Source organism: Amphiura filiformis, chromosome 5, assembly GCF_039555335.1.
Source record: "Amphiura filiformis chromosome 5, Afil_fr2py, whole genome shotgun sequence".
NCBI classification, from domain to species: domain Eukaryota; kingdom Metazoa; phylum Echinodermata; class Ophiuroidea; order Amphilepidida; family Amphiuridae; genus Amphiura; species Amphiura filiformis.
Window position 1 is genome coordinate 73427141 of NC_092632.1, and position 23114 is coordinate 73450254.

Consider the following 23114-nt stretch of genomic DNA (forward strand, 5'->3'; position numbering starts at 1 on the left):
CCAATGCATAAGGCTCAGCCAAATAGTTACACGCAAAAAAGTGCTTTACCCCCTAAAATGTATCTTTTCAGGCTACAGTATCATGTGGAAGTGGCCATCTTACTAATTTGGACTATCTTGGATATATTTTAACATTTTGTCCCCGACAAGTGGACCTTTATGACGATATTGGCGGATATGGGTCTGCAGATCGATGCACAAATATGACAATCTAACAAATTTGTCCCAAAGTGGCTCAAATTTCACACAACCACAAAACACAATGTGAAATATTGACATTCTCTTTCCATGTTTTCAAAGACACACAACCTTTTGTGAGAAAAACAAACCATATCATTATTTAAAGGAGTATTTCGTGATCCTAGCATCCTCTATTTTTGTCATTTTTCATTAGCTATCCACGAAAAAAACCTATTCCCAAAATTTCAGTTGATTCCGATTTTATGTCATGAAGTTATGCATGATTATGTGTATTACACTGCTCCATAGACAATGTGTTGTAATTTCGTTCTGGTGCACCAGAACGAAATTCAAATTTCACGATATCTTTGCTAAACTAATTAATCTGCAAGAAATATTTTGTACATAAACATTATGTAGCCAGAGGTTTCCAGTGATATAAAAATCTCAACTTTTTTTGAGAAAAGTGGGGGATGAGGCTGTGGATCACGAAATGCCCTTTTAAATGGGAAAGCATAGTGTATCGGATCTTGATGGGGTATAGTAGAGAATATTATTTCCTCTCCCCACAGTGCATTTAGAGAATTGGGTCACAAAATGAACCATGAGAGTCCACTATCCTTGGGAGGTGACATCATCAAGTCATCAGTTTTGTGTGCTGTGAATCAATAATGTCACAGTCAGTTTCAAGAAGAGTATGGTTTAACCCCCAGATTGCTGCACTCTTTGTCTCAGTACCCATCAGTCCTGCCTCTTTCAATGCAGCATTGGATCTACTTGAAAATTACCAGGGGCCTCTTTCACTAACGTAAAATTTAGCGATCATCGCTAAAGCCGTTCATCGCTAAATATCCATCGCGGCGGCGATAGCAATGATTTTTGTGAAAGGTAAATTGCGATTACGATGACAAAAAATTTGATGAATGAGCTTATTGCTAACAACAAACCAAGATGGCGGAAAAAAGGAAAACAAGGTACAAAATGCATCAATGGACAGTGGCGTAGATTTCTTTTTGACATGGGGGGGATGGGGTTGGAAAAAATTTCTTGAAGTATAGTGAATTTAGCCCCTTTTGGCGACATAATTAGTGTGTGGTACAAATGCGCGTGAAGTGCGCGAAAAATTTTGGCATTTTGAAGCTAAACTGTTGAAATATGGTGCAAGAATGGAATAAATTTGCGCTTTTGGGGCTAAAATGGCCAAATATGAGGTTAATTTGGTCAGAAACCCACATACAGGCATCAACATTGGGGGATGATTGTATGGACCATCCCCCCTGACAAAATATTGGGGGGGGGGATAAATCCCCCATCCCCCCCGGATCTACGCCAATGGAGTGACTCCTGGATGTTGCAGGTCGAAGCTGTGGCTCTACTAAATCGATGACATGCATAACACCCCGTCGTGTAAATCAGTAATATTTGTGCATTTTCTTATCATGATAACTGTCCAATAGATTAGTTCTGTCCCTGAAAACCCTCTCCCTCCGTAAAGCCCTTGCGTTGTTAATATAAAGTAGATGAGCCGCCATTAAAACAAAAAAAATCCTCCGACTCGAAGCAAGATAACAGATTGTAAACAAAAGCTAAAAAATAAAATTTCGCGAAATTTCACATGTGATACACTTAGCGATCAATTTACCTACCTTTGCGATTACCCAACGACTACAAAGTAGTCATCGCAAACAATCCATCGCTATTTCAAACTTTGCGATGACAAAAATCGTCGCAAACTGTTAGTGAAACCTTACTTTACTTTTACTTTTGTCCTCCGCTTGTTCCTCTCAGAGTCGTGGGGAAATGATGGGACGTCTGTCTTGGGCTGCATGGGTAGCATCTGTCAGGTTGGTGTTGTGCCTTGTCAGGATTTTCTTGACCCCCTCAATCCATCTTCTTCTTGGTCTTCCTACAGGCTTGGTACCGGACAGTTTGCTGTTGTAGGTCCGCAGGGCTGGTTGATTTGTGGGCATGCACATAAGATGACCAAACCATTTGATGCGATGGCTTTCAATCTGATCTAGCATAGGCTTGGTGCCAACCATGTCTCTGATGACTTCAGTCCTGATTTTGTCCCGTTGTGTCTTGTTTACAGCTTTTCGTAGGCATTTCATTTCACAGGTGGTGATCTTCCGTTCAGTCTTTTGTTCATAGCCCATGTTTGTGCCTGGTAGCAGAGAGTCGGAGTATAGATTGTGTTGATGATTGTTCTTTTTGCATCCATTGGCACAGCTGGGTGGGAAAGTATAGGCCCAAGCATGAAGGTGATGTTGTTTGCTTTCTGGCATCTGGTTTCAATTTCTCGGTCTATCTTCCCGTCTTCAGTAAAGATGCTGCCCAGGTACTTAAACTCCTTTGATTGCTGGAGGGTTGTGTTGTCAATCTTGATGTCCAAGGTCTTTTGGGATCAGCTGATCAGCATGGTGTCTGTCTTTGGGATGCTTATGCTCATGCCATACTTCTGGCAGGTTGCGTGCAGTCTGTTGGTGTGGTTTTGTAAGCTAAGGCTGTCATGGTGGATGAGACATTGATCATCTGCAAACAGTAGTTCATTGAGAGCTTCTTCATCTAGATTTGCTTCTTGGGTGATCCTGTCCATAAAATTAAGGAACAGGAGAGGCGAGAGGATGCATCCTTGTCTGACACCTGACTTCACAGGAAACCACTTGGTGAGTCCTGTCCTTGTCCTGACAGTACAGAGGCTGCCCCTGTAGATGGCTCTCACACTGTCCAGCAGTTGCCCTTTTACACCGTAGTCTTCTAGCACAGTCCAGAATAGATCTCTGTTTACTCGATCAAATGCCTTTTCTTGGTCTATGAATATAGTGTACAGATCTTGGTTGTACTCAATACTCCTTTCACACAGCTGTCTCAGAGCAAATATGGCATCAGTGCACCCTCTGTTCTTCCTGAACCCAAACTGCGCTTCGCTCAGCTGATGTTCAACAACTGGTCTTATTTGTTTCTCTTAGATCTTTGCATAAACCTTCCCAGTATGGCTGAGCAGAGAGATTCCTCTATATTTGCTACAATCTCTTTTACTCCCTTTTTTTTCCAGATGGGGCCAATTATGGCACGTTGCCAGTCATCGGGTACAGCTCGCTCCTCCCAAGCCCTGTTGAACACTCTTGTCAACCATTTGACTCCTGTATCTCCACAAGCAAGTATGGCTTCTGTTGTGATGTCATCAATTCCAGCTGCCTTGTTTTTGGGACTGGTTTTAATAGCACTTCTGACTTCCTCCTGGAGTATGGGTGGATCAACTTCCTCTTGGAACCGAGGATGGAAGGGCTGCTGCTGTTGTCTGTCACCATCACCGCTTGGGTTGAGCAGATCTTCGAAGTATTCTCCCCATCTGTTGGTGATTTCAGCAGCTGTCTGTGAGGGGTTTCCATCCTTGTCGCTTATGATGGCGGTTGGGTCAAAAGGCTCGTCCCGCTGTTTGTAGGCTTTAACTGCTTTAAAGAACTCTCTGCTCGAGCTATTTGATTTTTCTGCCAGGTCTTCCCCATATGTTTTCCAAGACTGGTCTTTGGCTTCTTTGATAGTCTTCTTGCAGTTTCGCCGGGCTTCCCTGTACTCGTTGTAGTCTGCTTCCAGGTTGCTTTTGACCATTTCTTGAAGAGTCTTTTCTTCTCTTTGGTTGCTGCTTTGACCGTGTCATTCCACCAGGATGTCCCTTTCACTTGTCCCGTTTTTCTTTTCTTAGTCCCACAATTTGCTTTAAGGGTGTCTGTTAGAGCATCTTTGAACCATGTCCACTCTTCTTCTGTATTTCCTTCCTGATCTGGTAGTTTTTGGAATAGCTGATCCATCTGTTGTTCAATGGCTGCCTTCACAGGTTCTTCTGCTAATTTTCTGAGGTTTATTGTCTCAGGTTGCTGCCTTTTATTTGGCTGTGGTCTTCTCCTGGCACTTGTTTCCATCATGACTGGTCTGTGATCCGTATCTATGTGGATGTTTGGCATTGCTTTAGAGTCATTCACTGTGCATCGATCTGTCTTTTTAATGAGGATGAAGTCAAGCTGAGAAGCTTTGGTGAGGTCATTCCACTTGTACCATGTGAATATTTGGGTGCTCCTATGTTGGAAGAATGTGTTTGTGACAAAGAGATCATGTTGGGCACAAAGTTCCAAGATAAGTTGTCCATTGTAGTTCCGATTTGTGTTTGGTGCACTGTGGGGTCCTAGGTAATCTTCCCACGGGGATCGTTCACTTCCCACATGTCCATTCATGTCTCCCATTACCACCAGCATATCCTGATTCTTTGTACTGTTTATAACATCAGATAACTCTTCAAAGAATGTATCCTTGTCTTCATCTGAGTAGGAATCATTGCATGGGGCATACACTTGGATGTATGTTATAACCTCTTTCTCTTGTTGTATTCTGAGTCTGATTATTCTTTCGGATATGTAGTCAACTTCCATAATGTTCTTAGCTAATTCTGGGTGTAGGTAGAAACCCACTCCATGGACGGCTCTTTTGTTTTTGTCCACTCCAGACCAGATGAGTACATAGTCGTTGTGAGATTCCTTCATGCCTTTTCCTTTAAGCCTTGTATCAGATATTCCCATGATTAAGATGCTATACCTCTGCATTGTTTCAACAATCTCTGGTTCCTTCTGTCCAATTCCACTGACATTCCATGTTGCAGTCCTACATTGCAGCAGTATATCAGCATCACTTACCCCTGTGACCTGACTTATACGTGCACATCCTTTTAGTCACTCCTGTGACTTTTAAGCCTGTCACCCACCGATTAGTGAAACCAATTTGTAAAATCTTTCGCTAAATAGCGACGGATTTGTGGTTTAGCGATCAATAGCGATGATCGCAAGACGTTAGTGAAATAGGCCCCTTGCAAATGGGGTTTGTCATAACCCTGGAATTACGGAGACTTTTGGTCCTCATACTAAAGTACGTATATAGCCTTACAGTATGCGCACGCATCATCATCACAATTCCTATTTTTCTTGCCTGACAGTATGTAAGCGCATCATATTTTATTCAGAGCCTGTGCTTTTAAAACCATCACAATATTGAACGGTGTAGTGGATGTATGCAGTTGGTTGAAGCATATCAATACCAGTCCCTTGCCTTTGTTGATAAACAATGAGTTCAACTCATCTACATGACAAACATTTGACAAATCTAACTGTGACCTCAAATTTGCTTACAAAAATGCCATTTTGAATAATTTTTTTAAATACAATTTAGCAGTTATTAGGCCCAAAGTGTCCATAATTAAAGGGTTAAGACGAAACTTAAATATATAGCATTGGGAGGTGGTGGTCTTGTTTTTTAACACTTGAGACATTGGCATGACTTGTTTGTATGATATCTAAGCAGCATATCACAATACACATGTTCATTTAGTTCATAGTAAGGCTAAGAAAGTTTGGTTGGCCACAACTTTTCTGGAGTACAGTAGGAGCAGGCCAGTGGAAAAATGTATTTTTTTTATAAGATGTTGTGGTCAATGGTGTAAAAACTATAATAGAAACTTGCCAATGAAGATGTGAATAAGAATATTTCACTTTACATCACTTCATGTTTTAAAGAATTATAATAACTAACTGTTTAAGAAAATCATATTTTAAAATGCAAACATTCTGAAAGGAAAACAATAATTCCAAAATTAGGATAGATTATTTTGTAAAGAAGTTTTGCAAAATTTGGTGTGGGCAATGGAGGACATCCTATCAACTTTTTTGACCTAAATTTCGACCAATTTCAATAGTTCTATACACAAGATTATCAGCCCATGCATATTATGTTTCCATTTGTAAATCCATGTTCATACATACTCATGATATAATGACATTTCTGATTGGATTTGGGCACTTTTTCGCTGGTCATAAATTCCGTTTATGACCAGTACGCAGGGCATAAACAAGCTGCGTCACGCAACGTTGGAACCCAATTAACACGATTTGCTAGTGTTGTGTACACGCCAAGCATGTCACCACGCCTCGTCTCACGCAGAGCGCCAAAAGATGACGCCAGTATCACGCGTTGACCTCATGAGCCGAGCTGCTTCCTGCAAGTAGGCCTACTCATTTTCTTCTAATTTATGAAGGAAAATGGTATGGAAATGTTATTTAAACTTGTAAACCCTTATTATTTTCATCTGTATTGAATTGCTAAGAATGTTGGGTATGTATGAACGGGGTTCATTCATAGGATTTCGGGCATGATCGCTGTTTATGCCCTCAATCCTATGAATGAACCCCTAATTCAATTGTGCTAGTGTGAGATGCATAATTCATCTTTCCCCTGCATATTGAAAGTGTTTTTAGGACCATACTATAGACCACACAAAAATTAAGGTACCAGTTATGTTCACCCCTGTATATCCTAAACAAAGACAAATATGTCAAAATTAAAACAAGCAGCCAGTACCTGCCAGTATCCTTTAGCTCAGATTTTTACCTCGTTTGTTGTAATTGCTTGAGAATTAAAGAAACAGTGATCTAAAACCCAATTAACAAAATCAAAAGTTGCACTTTTATGTTCTAATCAATGAAAAGCATGGCAAGGTGCTAATCAATGGAAGCATGACCACTGGTGTGAGTGACCTCTATTGAAAAAAAGAGGAACTTTGTTCAAAAAAGAGGAAAAGCACTGAAATATGTTCAAAATGGACTGAAAATGAAAGAAAAAGCTAAAATTTTGCCTCAAAGAAATTTCCAAAAAAGAGGAATTCAGCTTAAAAGAGGAGATTTCACACCCCTGATATTGACGCAAGTTCTCTTGTTCGATAACGCTTTGTGTACTACAGCTTGTGAATTTGCATCTTCCTTGGGTTTTTGGATCATTGTGTCTTTTTTTATTTCTTGAACGATTTCAACGAATGAGGTCTTATACAGTGGCGGCGCCAGGAATTTTTTTTTCGGGGGCATTAGGGGGCAAAGTTAATTTCAGGGGGACAAAGTCAACAAAGTTTGCATAAAATTGCCGTAAAAAGTGGAAATTTTCGGACTTTTGGGTTGTTTCTGGGGGGGGGCAACGGGGGGGGCAAGAGTTCTGACTGGGGCATTTGCCCCCCCATGCCCCCCGTGGCGCCGCCACTGGTCTTATATGAATGAGGTCTGAGATGCAGCTATTGGCTGCTGGTTCTAATTTTGACATCTGTCTTTGTTTACGATATACAGGGGTAAAAACAAACTGGTATCTTAATTGTTTTGCAGTCTGTATACAGGACCATCCTGAAAATAATTCCATATATTGTTAATATTTCACGCAATAATCCACACCACACAATTGTTATAAGTTGGCCTTTGCACCTTTTTTTATTGTACATGATAAATTTCTTTTCTAAAGATGTGAACCAACCCACAAAATGTGTTCACCAACTTGTCTGTATACATATCACAGCAAACATCAAGAATTCCAAAAAAGTATTTCCTCGTGTAATTACAACACCCACTTGCTGTAAGATATAATATATTACAATCAAATAATTGATTAATATTCAAATAGCTACTTGGTATATATATGATATGAAAGACCAAAAAAATGTGAGTATTTACAAGTACTACATGATGTGTGCATTTACAAGTTCTGTACAAATGATACAGTTTAATACTGTGTATAGATAATTGGTGGCACTATGTTGGTGGTGTAATTGCACAATATAATCCGCCCCTCCCCAAAATCAGGTTATGGTTTTAGGGTTGGGGTGGACTATAATGTGCAATTACACCCTATGTTCAAAATTGTCAGACACTATGTAATAAACTGTTTCTTCACAAGAAATGTTCTGCCTTATTGAAGTCAAGCCTTGCATGAGTAAGGATCATGTCAGACCCGCTATGCGCTTAATTGAGGGGGGAGGTTCTTGGTGAAAAGGTGTTTTCAGGGACGTGCAGTTATCCCAGATTATAATGACTCACAAAATTACAAAAAGGTGGTTTCAAATGTTCTCACAAAATCTGGAAAACAAAATAATTTATCATTATTTTTGAATTGCAAATGTTTTCCACCCAAGAAGCTTATAAAATCTAAATCATTAATGTACTTTGGGATCTTTTTCTGAAAATTTGGTAGAATCTGGGGTCATTTTATGGAATCCAACTACACATCCCAGAGGATGATTTAAGGAAGCCCCATCATGCACTGTAAAAGTGTTATCACTAGAGTTTCAACTGCCACTTTACTTTTCAAATCCCATTGAACTCTGTGCAAAAGATGTTGTTTTAGAATTGCCCGTGTGTCATTATTACTTAGTCGATTTCAGATCTAAAGTGATGTATGCATGAAGGATAATTCACACCTTCTGTAGATAACATAAAATGTGAAATCGACCAACTTTTTGAAGGTGTTTTACTGTAAATATATCTGTCCAAATTCAAATTTAACCATGCACGTGTGTATGCAGTGGGCGAACAGTGGTGTCATGTTCACTCACACAGCTGTGCTAACCGCAAGACTTGCTGGGAAGTGCTTAAATCATCCTCTGTACACATCCCCAACCACACCAAATCAAGATACCCCCTCCACAAGAGTTTGAGTTGCAGATAATTGTGTCGCAAGACAAAAATTCTGTGAAATTTCGCCGTGTATCAATATCAATTTTCTCCACAAAATCAGTTTGCACAAGTATGCCATTGACAGGTTTCTAATTTGAATCTCATGCAAGCCTAAGAGCTACAAATTGCATAATCACACACATACCAAATAGGGATATGTTGTACATGTAGCATGGCAATACTAATTGAACATAAACTGCAATCACACACCCTCGATACACTTATGATGATAACATGCATAAGTGTGTCAATGTGATTGAATTGAATCAAGTCAAGGTATATAAAGCAATTACTCCATTGGCCGATTAAGCATTATTTCATTACGTGCCCAGCCTCTAATGATTAAAATTACTGACATTATAGCGATTACAAAATTTTGGGTTGAACAAGGTGGAGTTGTGAATGCCAATACCACTGCTATGATTTGACATAACTGCTGATGTTTGGTTTAATTTATAACATACTTGGTGACATTTCAGGACTACACAACTGACATTGCCATTACTCAGGCAATCAATTCACAGCGGATCTAAGACATGTACAGTGTCAGTGTAACAAGCACAAACTTGAATCACTTGTTCAGCCCTTCAAATAGCAGACAAGACCTGCTTCTAGTTCTCACAAATCGCACCTTGATATGAAAAATATGTTGCAGTGGCATAAAAAGAGACCCCACTGCTACCGTTCTATACCAATTGCAAACTACATCTGGCAGTCTCATATTATACCACCCAGCTATTCTATTTGAAATCCACACTCCCTCTGTGGAAGATTTAGCTAAAGTCTTCCACAGAGGGAGTAAGAGTTTCAAATAGAATAGACAACTGGGCAACTTCTATTTAAAATACTTGCTCCAGTTGGGGATGATATACGTAAAGTCATAATACAGCGGGAGTATGGGGTTTCAAAATGATTAACCCTGACTAATTACATTTGAAAAACATACTCCCCCTGTGGAAGATATTTCTAAAACCTTCAACAGGGGTAGTGTGGATTTCAACATGAATAGCCCACACAGAGTTGAGCTGTACAGTCATGTTTATTACCGAAGCTTACCTGCCACAGGGGGGTATAACACCAGATTGCCCTACATCTTAAGGGATCAGATAGCAATTTTTGCAGAGTATTTTTGGTGGGACATCAGAGCACATCAGACGTCAAGTTGCATTCTGAATACGAGGAATGTCCTTCTGATATCAAATAATTTTGATTTTTTTTTTTGTTGAAAAACTTTGCTATCCGATTCCTTAAGATATTTTTTTTTGATACAATTGAATTATTTCAAACATTGGAATTTCTGTAATCTCTCAGCCATTTGGGCTGACAAACCAAACCCATCTGGTTTCCCCAAAACTTCTTCCACATCTCAATAACTTAAAACATTTTATGTATACATAATACTCAAGGCAACTATGTGTCTAAATGTGTACGCTATCTACAAAGCAGCAACAAGTCACTTTCATATGGCATAAACATCAATCAAATTTGGGACAAAATAGCCCGTAATTCCAATAAGTTGGTGAAGTAGTGTCTCACCATTCTTTCCCTCTTCCCATTTATTTTCACCACACCTCCCACAAAACATAGATAACACAACGTTCCATAAATTTGTTCTCCATACAGGTGAGACCAAGATGAATGAGTTCATTATTAACATAAATATCACTATGGACCACAATGACCTCATCCCAGTGGTATAGTTCAATAACCTCAATTAAACCATCATAGCACAATATTTGACCTCAAGTTGCAGAGTATGAGTTTTTGTACCCAAATTTTCAAAGGTCATTCAATGAATGTACAAACGTATTGGGGTCAAAGAACTGTGCCCTGATAGATGCGCATGTTGTGGATCCTAGTGTATGTTGACTTGCTGGAGTGCTGTAAACCAACTTCACAAACTGGTTAACAAAGTTCTTTGTATCTGATCCAGAATGTTCACTTACTTGTGTACGTTTCAACAACAGCTGTTGTCTTTATCAACACTTGATGGGTAGTGACTGCTATTGGCAACCGACGCTAGAAGTAGTTCCAGCGTTGATCTTGGAGTTGCCAGTCTGTTTTCCTTCAAGGGATTTTCTTGATCCCTGAGTCAGGAACTCATCAGGAGGCTATAGAAATAAGAAAGCGGAGGGGCACCACCATGAACAGAGATGAAGGACAGTACCAACTCTCTCACATTTTTGATGAGTTCCTGACTCAGGGATCAAGAAAATCCCTTGAAGGAAAACAGACTGGCAACTCCAAGATCAACGCTGGAACTACTTCTAGCGTCGGTTGCCAATAGCAGTCACTACCCATCAAGTGTTGATAAAGACAACAGCTGTTGTTGAAACGCACACAAGTAAGTGAACATTCTGGATCAGATACAAAGAACTTTGTTAACCAGTTTACTATACCGATCCTGATGAATCTGTTCAATCAACTTCACAAACTGTTTACTGATTCCACCCACCTTTTGGCAAGTAGCTGAGAGAGCATGTGTGATGTTAGTCTATATGCTTTAAATATATGGCCTCAATGTGCAGTTTATGATACATTGAGTCCCACCGCTAATATTCCACCCACTTGTCTCTATATTTCTCATTTACCCAACTGTCAAATCTGCACAGGAAAGCGTGTTTATCAGCCTTGGCAGTTTCATTTCACACTTTTGTTTGCAGTCATTGTGGTTTAATTAAACCTTTCCATATTAATTACCCCACATTCAGCGCTCTTCTGCCGTTACATATTTAAAGCAATAAGGCAATCATTGCAGAATTAATTTTAATTCCTAATAGTTGAATTGTAGCTCACATTGTATTGATAAATGTTAAGCCCAGATAAGCATATCATACTATTTGTATTTTTGGTTATTTTGCAGCAAAACTGACGCTACGTTCACTTGCATGTGCAGCAGAAGTGGCATTGGGCTAGTCCAGAAATAAAAAGCACCTCTTCAAAAGAAGACAAGTTATTTTTAAATGAAAAATATGGAATTTTAGTAGCAAATATTGTAATTCCCAGTTTGAGCAAAATTTCACCCAAAAAAAATTGGGAAATTCCCAGTGCCCCACAAGACAACAGGTAACATTCAACTAAAACTTTTTTTGATGGGAAGTCCCATGTCTTTTTTAGTATTTTGATTTTTTTTTTGAGGGGGGTACCCAATGCTAAATGATGATTTTCCTTGAAAGAAAATGCTGAATTTCCATGTCTTCTTTAGTGTTTGAGGATTTTCATGTCTTTTTTTAAGGGTGCCACTAATTTCTAGAATAGCCCATAAGGTATCTAAAGCTAAAGCTGTGTCACATCAGAAATATCAATGAGTATCCACTTCCCATATCTCCCAATAAACCACTTGTCCCATTACCACTTACACATACCCAACAACACATTCACTATTCAAATAAATAACTTGCCAAATTAATCATGTAAATAAAACAATTACATCCAAGACTTATCTTGAATTAACAAGGCCAACTGTAGGTCATTTTGATAACAATGACAATTCAATGATTACAGCTTTTCCTTTTCTTAAATAAAACTACAGAAAATACTATTAATATATGTGATCAAATATGAAAAGAATCAGCTAAATTGTGTGAGTTGCATGGTTCAATAAACTTATACAAAAAGTCAAGGTCCAAAGTGCCTTAAAATCACAACAAAAAACATAATACAAAAGATTAACACACTACTGAACACTAACAAACTACTTTCGGAAAAACTTAACAAAAATCACATAATACATAATAATTGGGCTATCCCAATTAAAATCCACACTCCCTCTGTGGAAGATTTTGGAAATATCTTCCATGGGGAGTATGAATTTCAAATGGAATGACCACATTTAGGCAGCTCCATTTGAAACTCATCCACACTCTGTGGAAGATTCTAGGTTGAATCTTTCTCAGAGGGTGTATGGAATTTAAATGTAACCACCCACTGTGTTCATTCCATTTGAAATGCATACTCCCCCTGTGGAAGAAATTTCCAAAATCTTCCACAGGGGGAGTGTGGACTTTAAATGGAATGACCCAATTGTTTAGTTAGTTTGGAAAACACCTTCATCAGGAATGTAGTGCTGTTGTTTAACCATCAAATCGGGTACATTATCATTTGGTACAATATATCCACCCATAACTTGTTTTCCAGATTCCTAATTTATATTCAAAGCAGAAAACAATGCGATGTAAATAAAGCAGAAATAACAATTTCTTAATGTCAAGTGTCCAGTACATTTTTCTACTTTTCTGAATGTTTGTCCAAGTACGAAATCATGTAAGTACTCAATGACAAACCAGGGTGGAACATTATTTTCAAGGTGGAAACATCACTTGTTAAATGTAAAGTGTTGCCTCAGTTACCTTAACCCCATATTGTGTCAATACACTTACACGTATGTTACCCTGACTCTTCTTTTTGGACAAAGTGCTGTTAAGTGATTACCCAGCAAACACAAACCATATTAAATGTTGGGATATGTTAAGGGTATTCGCCGATCACACAATCATCTCAAAATGAGGTTCTACCCGCAAAGTGCATACTGTGTGTGCGTACGCCTGTCAAACACATGCTTTAAATACCGTGTACGCTTTTCAAATGCCTTCTGGCGTGTTGTTAGAAAAGCACGAGAAACAATTAATGCACATTTTGCGCCTGCGTTTGCATGTGAGCACCTCGTTTGGTAGTAAGATGGCAGATCCGTGCAAAGGGTGAATATAACGTTTTAATAACAATAAAACATTGTAAACTCCCTGCAAAATAGTCTGCCATGCGTCAACAAAATATTTTGCAAAAATGTTTGCCAAAACAAAAATTTCAAAATAACATAATGACAACATTTTTGAAATATAGTTTAGTGTTTTTCATAAAAAATGATTTAGAACATTTTTCATGGGAAAGTGTTTTAAAACATTTTTCATGACCTTTATATAGCTTGCCATTTAATGTTATTAAAACGTGTTGATCCTCCAAAAACCCAATGTTTTACAGATATATATTTTGTGTTTGCTGGGTGCTTACGATATGATAGGTAAAACTTGACATCAACACCTGTACAACACAATTATATCAAAATCAAATCACTAAATTGTTTAACAATTAACAAACATTCTGAAATTGGAAATGTACATTTGTAAGTACATTACCAAACCTCACAAATACATCATTTTATATTAATTAATTCCTCCTATTATTTCATAAAAATAAGTACTTCAAGTAAAAAAATTGATGATTTATATTCATCTTGTGTAATTATCCACTTTCCATGTACACTTTGTGCAGTGTTTAACATGCCCTATGTTAGGACATGTTTTACATATAAATAGAAATCTCCATTTTTTTTTCTATATCACAAGGGTATCACAAACTATACCCATTTTGACAGGCAAGGTAATTCAATTCAATACATTGGGCTATTTCAATTAAAATCCACACTACCCCTGTGGAAGATTTAGCTAAAGTCTTCCACAGAGGGAGTATCAATTTTGAATAGAATACACAATTGCAACTTCCATTTGAAATACTTACTCCAGTTGTGGAAGATACAAGTAAAGCCATAATACAGGGGGAGTATGGGTTTCAAAATTATTAACTCTGACCAATTATATTTGAAAAACATACTCCCCCTGTGGAAGATATTTCCAAAATGTTCCACAGGGGTAGTGTGGATTTCAACTGGAATAGCCCATTTTTTATAGTCATGGTGTACAATTTCCATAAAGTTTGCGACTCAATTGTCCAAGACTGATTTACATTGTGTGCTATAATCACAGAATTGTTCAAATCTACAACACATTTTTGTAATACAAAATTCACACTTTTAGGAATCCCAGAATTCTTTGCAAAGAAAACCTTTACGACACCATCATCAATGCGCAGATCCACCACTAGAGTTTCTGTTTCATAAGCAAAGGCTTTTGAAATACATGTAAATGGTCAACTCTTAAATTTAAATAGCGACACTAAAAAAAAAATCTCAAGAAGGGAAGTGATATGATTTCGATTGTAATGCTTTAAAACCTCTTGAAAAAGCACCACAGTAAACTGCCGTAAAGAAGGTAAGATTGATGTATAATATCTTTAATCCACTAAAATGAGTAATTCACTTAGTTGTTAAAGAGTTGTTATGTGGTCAAAGTACATTTCAGGTTTTAATTTTCAAACACTGACCGAAAACACTTTCGGCGAGTTTTATTCATACATCGAGATGTATTTTGTATGCAGCATGATTTTCAAATCTTGACTTCACTGGCTACAGAATCACACAAGTACCCATCCCAATTGGTAAAACATTGGAAATGATCGCATTTTTAGGGTAGTTCGTTAAACTCTTTAATTTTGTTCCTTTTAATTTACAAATATACAGATATTTGTAAATTAAAAGGAAAAAAAAACGATAAAGTTTAACAAACTACCCTAAAAATGTGTTTTTGTCCCAGCAATTTGTTAATAGGCATATATGCTTATTAATGAATTTTTACAACATGTGCATTTTCAATATAACTCATATACATATGACACTCCTCAACTTACAATAATTGATGCCATGGGCAATAGTTCTACTCTTTGAAGTAATTGCATCTCTTATTTCCAGAAATTAAATGAAGAGAGGGTTGACCATTTTCAGGTTTTAATTTTCAAACACTGACCGAAAACACTTTCGGCGAGTTTTATTCATACATCGAGATGTATTTTGTATGCAGCATGATTTTCAAATCCTGACTTCACTGGCTACAGAATCACACAAGTACCCATCCCAATTGGTAAAACATTGGAAATGATGGAAAAACACATTTTTAGGGTAGTTCGTTAAACTCTTTAATTTTTTTCCTTTTAATTTACAAATATACAGATATTTGTAAATCAAAAGGAAAAAAACCCCGAAAAGGTTTAACAAACTACCCTAAAAATGTGTTTTTGTCCCAGCAATTTGTTAATAGGCACATATGCTTATTAATGAATTTTTACAACATGTGCATTTTCAATATAGCTCATATACACATGACACTCCTCAACTTACAATAATTAATGCCATGGGCAATAGTTCTACTCATTTAAGTAATTGCATCTCTTATTTCCAGAAATTAAATGAAGAGAGGGTTGACCATTTTCATCACAAGTCATCTTTAAGGAATGTCTCCCACTGTAGTGTTTCATTTTGATTATTATTACCCCATTAAAAAAACCTAACTCTGCTACTGAAGTCGATGTGAAACATGTTTTATTCTCATATTTTTAAAGTAAAGTGGAGCATGAACGGCACATGCGCCATTTATTCTGCTGTGTGTTTAGTATAGGGTTGCTGTCATACACAGACTTGAAACTGTGAAACTGTTGGTGTGCATAGCTCCAAGATTTGATTTTCATTTAAGGATGTTAACTTGAAATCTATTTCGTTGGCAAAATGAATGTATTTATCCCTTTAAATTAAAAGTAGTCATTATTTCATTTCAAGGGGTGCTATTATTTCTATGATTATGTCTATGTTACGAATGCCAAACTGGATATTTTCATGCAAAACAATGCTGTCATTGGGCTATTTTGGGTGTTGCGATACACTGTCTGTGCCATTTTTCCTATTTCATTAATTAGGCAATTCCAGTTGAAATCCATACACCCCTAATGGAAGACATGACCTTAATCTCTCACACAGGGAGTGTAGATTTCAAAATGAAGTCACCCATATTCAGGTAACCTCATCTGAAATTCACACTCCCCATCTAGAAGATTAAAGTTAAGTCTTCCACAGGGGGTGTATGGATTTGAACTGGAATAGCCCTTTGATGACATAGGAAAATTGACACAGACATTGTTTCTCATCATCCAAATGATTTGCCCTAAATTTAAATTACAGTTTTACCAAATTGATAGCTACATAGTACATGTAGATAGTAAGTGGCACTTAAACAGTTGCAAATTAAATAGTCCGCTGGTGAACTTATTAGCGAAAAGGTGCTAATTATAGTAAAATAGGTCTGACTTGATTTGCGACTTCCAGGATAAATGCGTTTTGGTTAATTTTACAAAACATATTTCATGCCTAAAATTTCCGATGGATAACTTTCAACCTTCATCAAATTTCCAGGCAAGGAGTAGATCTGAACATCCTCACATAATCATTCTTTTGGTTAAGAGACAATAATTCTCGCTATTCGCAATAAGGGCGCCGCCAGCGGTTTGCGATGTAATCGTGATGTATCATGATGTATCATGGGAAAAGGTCGACATCCAAGTCCGCGCAATACGAATATTACCATGCTATTACATAGGAACATGTGACAATATTTTTTAGTTTGTCAATATAACGGTATTACACGCAAATCGATAGAGTAAAAATTAATTGTGCACATTTCAAATCACATTATTATAATACGTTTATGGGACCTTTGGACGTCCAACCGATCGATTTGAACGTACCATTGGCCGGGAGAGGAGGCCTCTTTGTAGACGATAAATCAATATGACCTTCATCAAGTGAGGATCAGCCAAGCACGAAATGTTTCTTGTTTAACGTAACTAGCATATTATCTTATAAGTATTTTTTACCGTAGGCCTATAATCATAATACAGGCCTGCCTCGAGTGTAATGTGCGGGTATATAGGATGATTTCTTTGATATTCTTCTTGATTTGATTAATATTATACCTATTTCTTTTCTTTTAATATCTTAAGCCTAAACTTGTATTAGTGAAAATATAGTCTAAAACAAAATGGAATTTCCCTCCACGTTTTCTTTTTCAAACAAAGTATTCAAGCTGGAAATAATGTCACAGATATTTTTGCGGCCATGTTTAAAGATACGTAATACCTATGTGATGGTTGATGAAGGTTCTGATATCAACTACATGGACAATTAACTAAAATGGCATGGGAGATATATCAATTGTGTGAAGAATACTTTGTGAAAACAAGTTGAATTTAATGTACATGTAGTATATTATTCTGAATTACAAAGTATTGGTTAGTACTTTTGTGATTTTTCCAATTGGCGTTAAACATGTTTAATACATGCCTGCATTTGTAATGCTTGTTGGTGAGTAAACAAAATATTCTGTGTGCATGGCCTGAACTAAAGGTCCCTAGTGCAAATCCGTCTATTTATCCCGGGTTTAGAGAATGTGTACTCAACCGTTGCTGTCAAAAGACCTTTGATTCTGGATACTGTCCTAGTATCTAATGACATTGTACCATAATGCCTACTGCGGATGCGGTGACATAGCATAATTCTCCACTGACGTATATAGAACATCATTAACAAACTTTAGTACTTCTCGGACCTAAAGATCATAAGAGATTATACACTTGGACGATGTTGTATTCATACTTGCATCTACCAGCATCTACTGCGATGTAAGCCTGAAGCTAACCTTTCGAATATGCTTCTTGTGTGGCATGTGTACATAAATGAATTAGGTATAAAGCATGCATAAAGGTTAACATCGTCCACACGTCTGCACATGTCCGTAGGTGCTACACCAAGTATAAACTTTCATTTATATACATTCTAACCAAGCACATGCACCTCAAACCAACCTTCTACCTCTCTTCCGGCAAACTTGGTCCAAGGGTCCCTTAAACGTACTATAAGTATTATTGAGTATCGATTCGTGTGTAACACCTTTATTTTGACAAACTAAAAAAAATATTGTCACGTGTTCCTATGTAATAGCATGGTAATATTCGTATTGCGCGGACTTGGATGTCGACCTTTTCCCATGATACATCATGATACATCACGATTACATCGCAAACCGCTGGCGGCGCCCTTATTGCGAATAGCGAGAATTCACTGATAAAAATGAAAAATCTAAATAAGACACAAAAATATGATGAAACTGCCTGTGCTCACAACTCTCATTCAGGGCATACAAAGCAATCAATATCTGCATCATTGATATGCATCCTACGGCAATAAAGAAACCATAAAACAAGTGATTCATGACTTTCCTGTCAAAAACAATTTTGGGTTTACACAGCTGTGATTTGAAATATGTATATCCTTATTAAGATATAATTTGACGGGGGAAGATGCAGCGGCAAATATATAAGCACCGGTGTATGTACACTGAGCAATCATTGAATATACGCCATTGTACATTTAATTCCATTGTATTTGATTTCATTGCGAAAGATAATACTTGTACAGATACATGTCGTCTGCTCCTTAGCGATAGCAATAAGTCGACTGCTCAGTGCCAGAAGAGGGTAAGTGCAATAGCTGCCCTGTGAACATTTGGCAATTTACACACAGTATATTGTACTCTATACATGGCAATTACACATGGCAGCTATTGCACTTACCCACTTCTGGCACTGAGTAGTTGAAATGCGCTTTAATATAGAGGGGGGGGGGAATCTGATACTGAGTGAATTTTATAGTTTCCATTTTTGCTTGTAAATTGGCTCCTCTCTTCTACAAATTCAACAATTTATATGAAAATAATAAATTTTTAGTTTCTGAAAAACAACAGCTGTGACTGTCCACCACGTATGATCCAGAAAGTTTGTAAGTTCTCTTTATGAGATATTGGGCATACAGGCAAACCTTCCAAAAACTAAGCTTTACAATGATAAATTGCAAAAATCCAACAATAGTTGGTAAAGCTATAAATAGGCAATAAATGATAAATGGAACGGGAAATACTTTCTTCTTTGTTTTCCATTGTTGTTGACAAGTTCAATAGACCATATCGCAAAAGACACTTTTTTTACTTTTCACTTTCAGACATTTGTAGCAATTTCACTACAGTTTTGGCTCTGTCTCAATTTCCCAACATACACAACTACTTTTTCATCAGGATCTACAAAATTAAACAGGGAAAATATTCAATTTTGATAAAAGATTAAAAAGAAGATACATCTTTCTTTGTAGGCAAAAAAAGGTAACTTCGATGTCTGTTCATGGGTTAGTATTGTCACCTGATGAATTGAGAGAGAGCAAACATTTTACTTCAACCACTGTAATGTGGTACCTCTTTTCCGTGTATGTTAACACAGGCAATAAGGCCATACATAGAATGTTCACCAAAGTGTTTATCAGGAATAATGTCATGTAAATAAAATTATACTGAACTCGGTTTAACAGGCTTGTTGTTTTGGAGTTAAGGCAACAAAGTGCAAAAACAAATTTCTGTATTATTTTGACACATGCTATAAGAACTTCAAGACCTTTAGCTGACTCTGAAAGTGCAATATTTGAATATTTAAGAACCATGTAGTATTTTTCGTGCTGCTACCAAAGAGTATCTTTGCTGCTACCATGAATTTCTAAAAGTGACAGTAACTGACAGACCCTTCACTTATATCACTTGAACACACTGTGCACTTCAAGGGACCCAGATCCGGGGGTACTCAGTACAAATGACCATACGGGACGTGCCGCAAACATGGGTAGCATTTTCAGCCTTCTGGTATATCAATGGCCCCTTTTTCAAGGCCTTTTTCAAATGAATGGGTCCTTTTTTCAAAATTTTCTCGGAAAATAGCCCCATTTTTCCTTAATCTAGCCAAAATATTCCCAAAATTTTGGGAAAATTTGTAAAAACTAAGACAATTTTGGGTAAATTCGGCCGAAAATCTTGACTTTTGGTATATCAATGGGTCCAAATTTCTTGAAAAATTGGTATATGGGTCTACTTTCAAAAGCTCAGCGGCACGTCCCTACCAAAACCAAACTTGAGTACTCCCCCGGGCCCAGATCACTGGAATTGGCCATTTTAGATGAGCATTTATCTACATGTAGTTCACCTCGACTTATATCAATGCAGTTAGCAGAAATCGATCAAGTTGAGTGTGAATTTAAAACCAACATTTGTACCATCTGTAATGTACATTTTCCAAGTATAATGTAATGAAATGAACTGGACCTATTATGGGAGCAGGGAAGCTGTACCAAGTAGCTCTCCTACAGTATTTATGCAACAGTGTGTATATGAATCAAGTGAAATGCACACCACCCTTGACTCTGCAACTCATGCTTTAATAGTCCAAACTAAAGAGGTTCAAATTGGGAGACAATTGCAGGTATTCTTTCAATGATACTTGTAAACCACTAATGTAAAATTTGACTCTCGTAACTTCACACACAATCTAGATGCAATATATTGCTGACAAAGTGTTTATTCTTGATAAATTTGCTTGCCAAAACCAGAGTTGATTTTTCACATATAAACAAAATGCAACCCTGTTCTTGTGTTGCCCTTTTCTTTTCCTCCACATATCTTGGAAAGATCTGTGATGGAACCAATACTGATACGAAAACTATGATCCATGGATAAAGAACATCTGGAAATTCTACAAAAAGAAAGGCATGCCAGCCATAATTCATAGAACTCACCATCAACCCAGACTGGAAACCTAAATTGAGTGTGCAAGCACAGGATTTTGTATCACACATGTAGATGTTATAATTATGCTTGTATTATATAGATGGTACGTCCCACAAATCATATTTCATAAACAATATGGCCCCAGGAATATGATATACATGATGGCAAAACATTTCTTCTCTGACAGCAAATTGGGCTATTCCTGTTGAAATCCACACACCCCCTATAGAAGACATGACCTTAATCTCCCACACAGGGAGTGTGGATTTTAAATGGAATCACCCATTCAGGTAACCCCATTTGAAATTTACACTCCTTGTTTGGGAGATTAAGGATATATATTCCACAGGGGGTGTATGGATTTCAACTGGAATAGACCGAATGACTGCATGGCACCCATGTACATGCTAAGCTCACTGTTAGTTATGTGGGTGGATTGAATAGACCTGTGTGTTGCTTTCCTGTAGGACTACTCCATCCAGGTAGTGATTAATGGGTTTCTTTCATAAGATCCGTCATTATCCCGAGCCAATGAGAGAGGATTACTAATTGATACACTTACTTCGTGAACAAGGTTGGCGAGCTACAATGTTATTAAGCTTATTACACGCATAGATCATGTACTACGCTAGGTTATGCCAAGTAGTATGAAAATTCACCAGTGATGAATAAAATTGGTATTAAAATCACCAACGATTATACTGTGTACAAGACGCATCACAAGCTATGCAGATTGTCTCAACAAATTGACCTTTTGAACATTGTGACTTGAAATAAGCAATTAAGCTTCAAAATAAAATCATCCGAACATACGTCAGCTTGCAGCTGTCGGAATATTGTAGTGTAACACAACGCACAATTCTTGTGTATGGAAGGATAACAATTGCACAAAAGCTTATTATGCTTTTTTTTTCCTCCCAAGAAGCATGTTCGGTATAATATGTAGGCAGTTCTACGCAGTTCTTGTAGCTTTAGAAAATTTCAGACAGTTTTGAAACCTATCTCCAAACAAACTTGTATTGATCAAATGCACAAAGCAAGCACAATACACACAACTATACCTTACAATGTAATACAGCATAAAGGCAGACCTAACAATCTGTTTGACTGCTTGCAGGGAAGTATGATTTTCCCTTAATGACATAGTCTTTTACAAGTATCCTTATATCTCCAATATCATATCATTTGATGCGGCCCATATTAATTAGACATAGTTTTTAAGCAATAAAAGCAAATCACGACCCCGGCCCTCCAACTCAACACAAAAGTTGGCAACCATGACAGTTACCAAATAAGCGCGGAAAAGGGGTAATTTTTAACCAGTAGTGAGGACCACGAAGTTGGCAATAAAGGGGGTATTTAATTTGCACTGTCCGCAAAATTTGGATAAAAGGGTTACTATGGAAAATCCGGTATAATTTGATGTCAATATTCAGTGTCATTGAAAAGGGGTGTTTGAAATTCTAGTCATTGAAAACCACAAAAAAGGGGTTGATTTTGGCCAAATTTTATCCTTGATTTTGCATGAAAAAGGGGGGTAAATTTGATGAAAAATCATTGCAAAGGGGGTCTTTGAAAGATTTGGTAACTCTCATGGTTGCCAACTTTTGTGTTGAGTTGGGGGGCAGGATCACGACCCCTATTTAAGGATAAAGGGAAAATCTAGGCAAAAGCTGCATGCCATTGAATTCCCTTCAGTTGCACATGTAATCAATTTATATTGTCTACAGATGTAAATATGTGCAGTCATAATTAGGTGGTATTTCAGCAAGTTCTATGACTTGGGTTATCAATCACTTGAAGTGAATGGTGACTTAATTTGACACACGTCATCACAATGCAAGTAAACAAATATGATCGAATTTATGTTTACCAACTGAAACAACCTCATGGCTATGATGAGGCTAGTTGTAAATATTTTTTTTCTCAATGTGAATTCTGAATTGCCCCGAGTATAAAAACACCCACTCAACAAATCCTCAGACCCTAATTGATTATTAATGTTCTGTTATTCATGTAGACAGTTAGCTGTAATTAATCATATCAAAAAGGCATAATTCTAATTGATGATCATTCATTCATTCATTCA

General features: G+C 37.3%; 1 protein-coding gene and 1 long non-coding RNA gene across 2 annotated transcripts; both read right to left on the reverse strand.

The window, feature by feature from the left end:
- Positions 1 to 3581: 3581 nt before the first annotated feature.
- LOC140152387 (craniofacial development protein 2-like) lies at positions 3582 to 4754 on the reverse strand. Its single transcript, XM_072174694.1, has one exon. The coding sequence runs from the start codon at positions 4752 to 4754 to the stop codon at positions 3582 to 3584; it is 1173 nt and encodes a 390-aa protein (XP_072030795.1).
- Positions 4755 to 9119: 4365 nt separating this feature from the next.
- LOC140153681 (uncharacterized) lies at positions 9120 to 14994 on the reverse strand. The gene is made up of 2 exons (XR_011859133.1): positions 11147 to 14994; positions 9120 to 10603 (listed from the first exon to the last, which is right to left on the reverse strand). It is a non-coding gene; the product is annotated as an uncharacterized lncRNA (long non-coding RNA).
- Positions 14995 to 23114: the final 8120 nt, after the last annotated feature.

Coding starts and splice junctions, on each gene's coding strand:
- LOC140152387 (XM_072174694.1), bottom strand. CDS start 4,754: ATGGGAATATCTGATACAAGGCTTAAAGGAAAAGGCATGAAGGAATCT.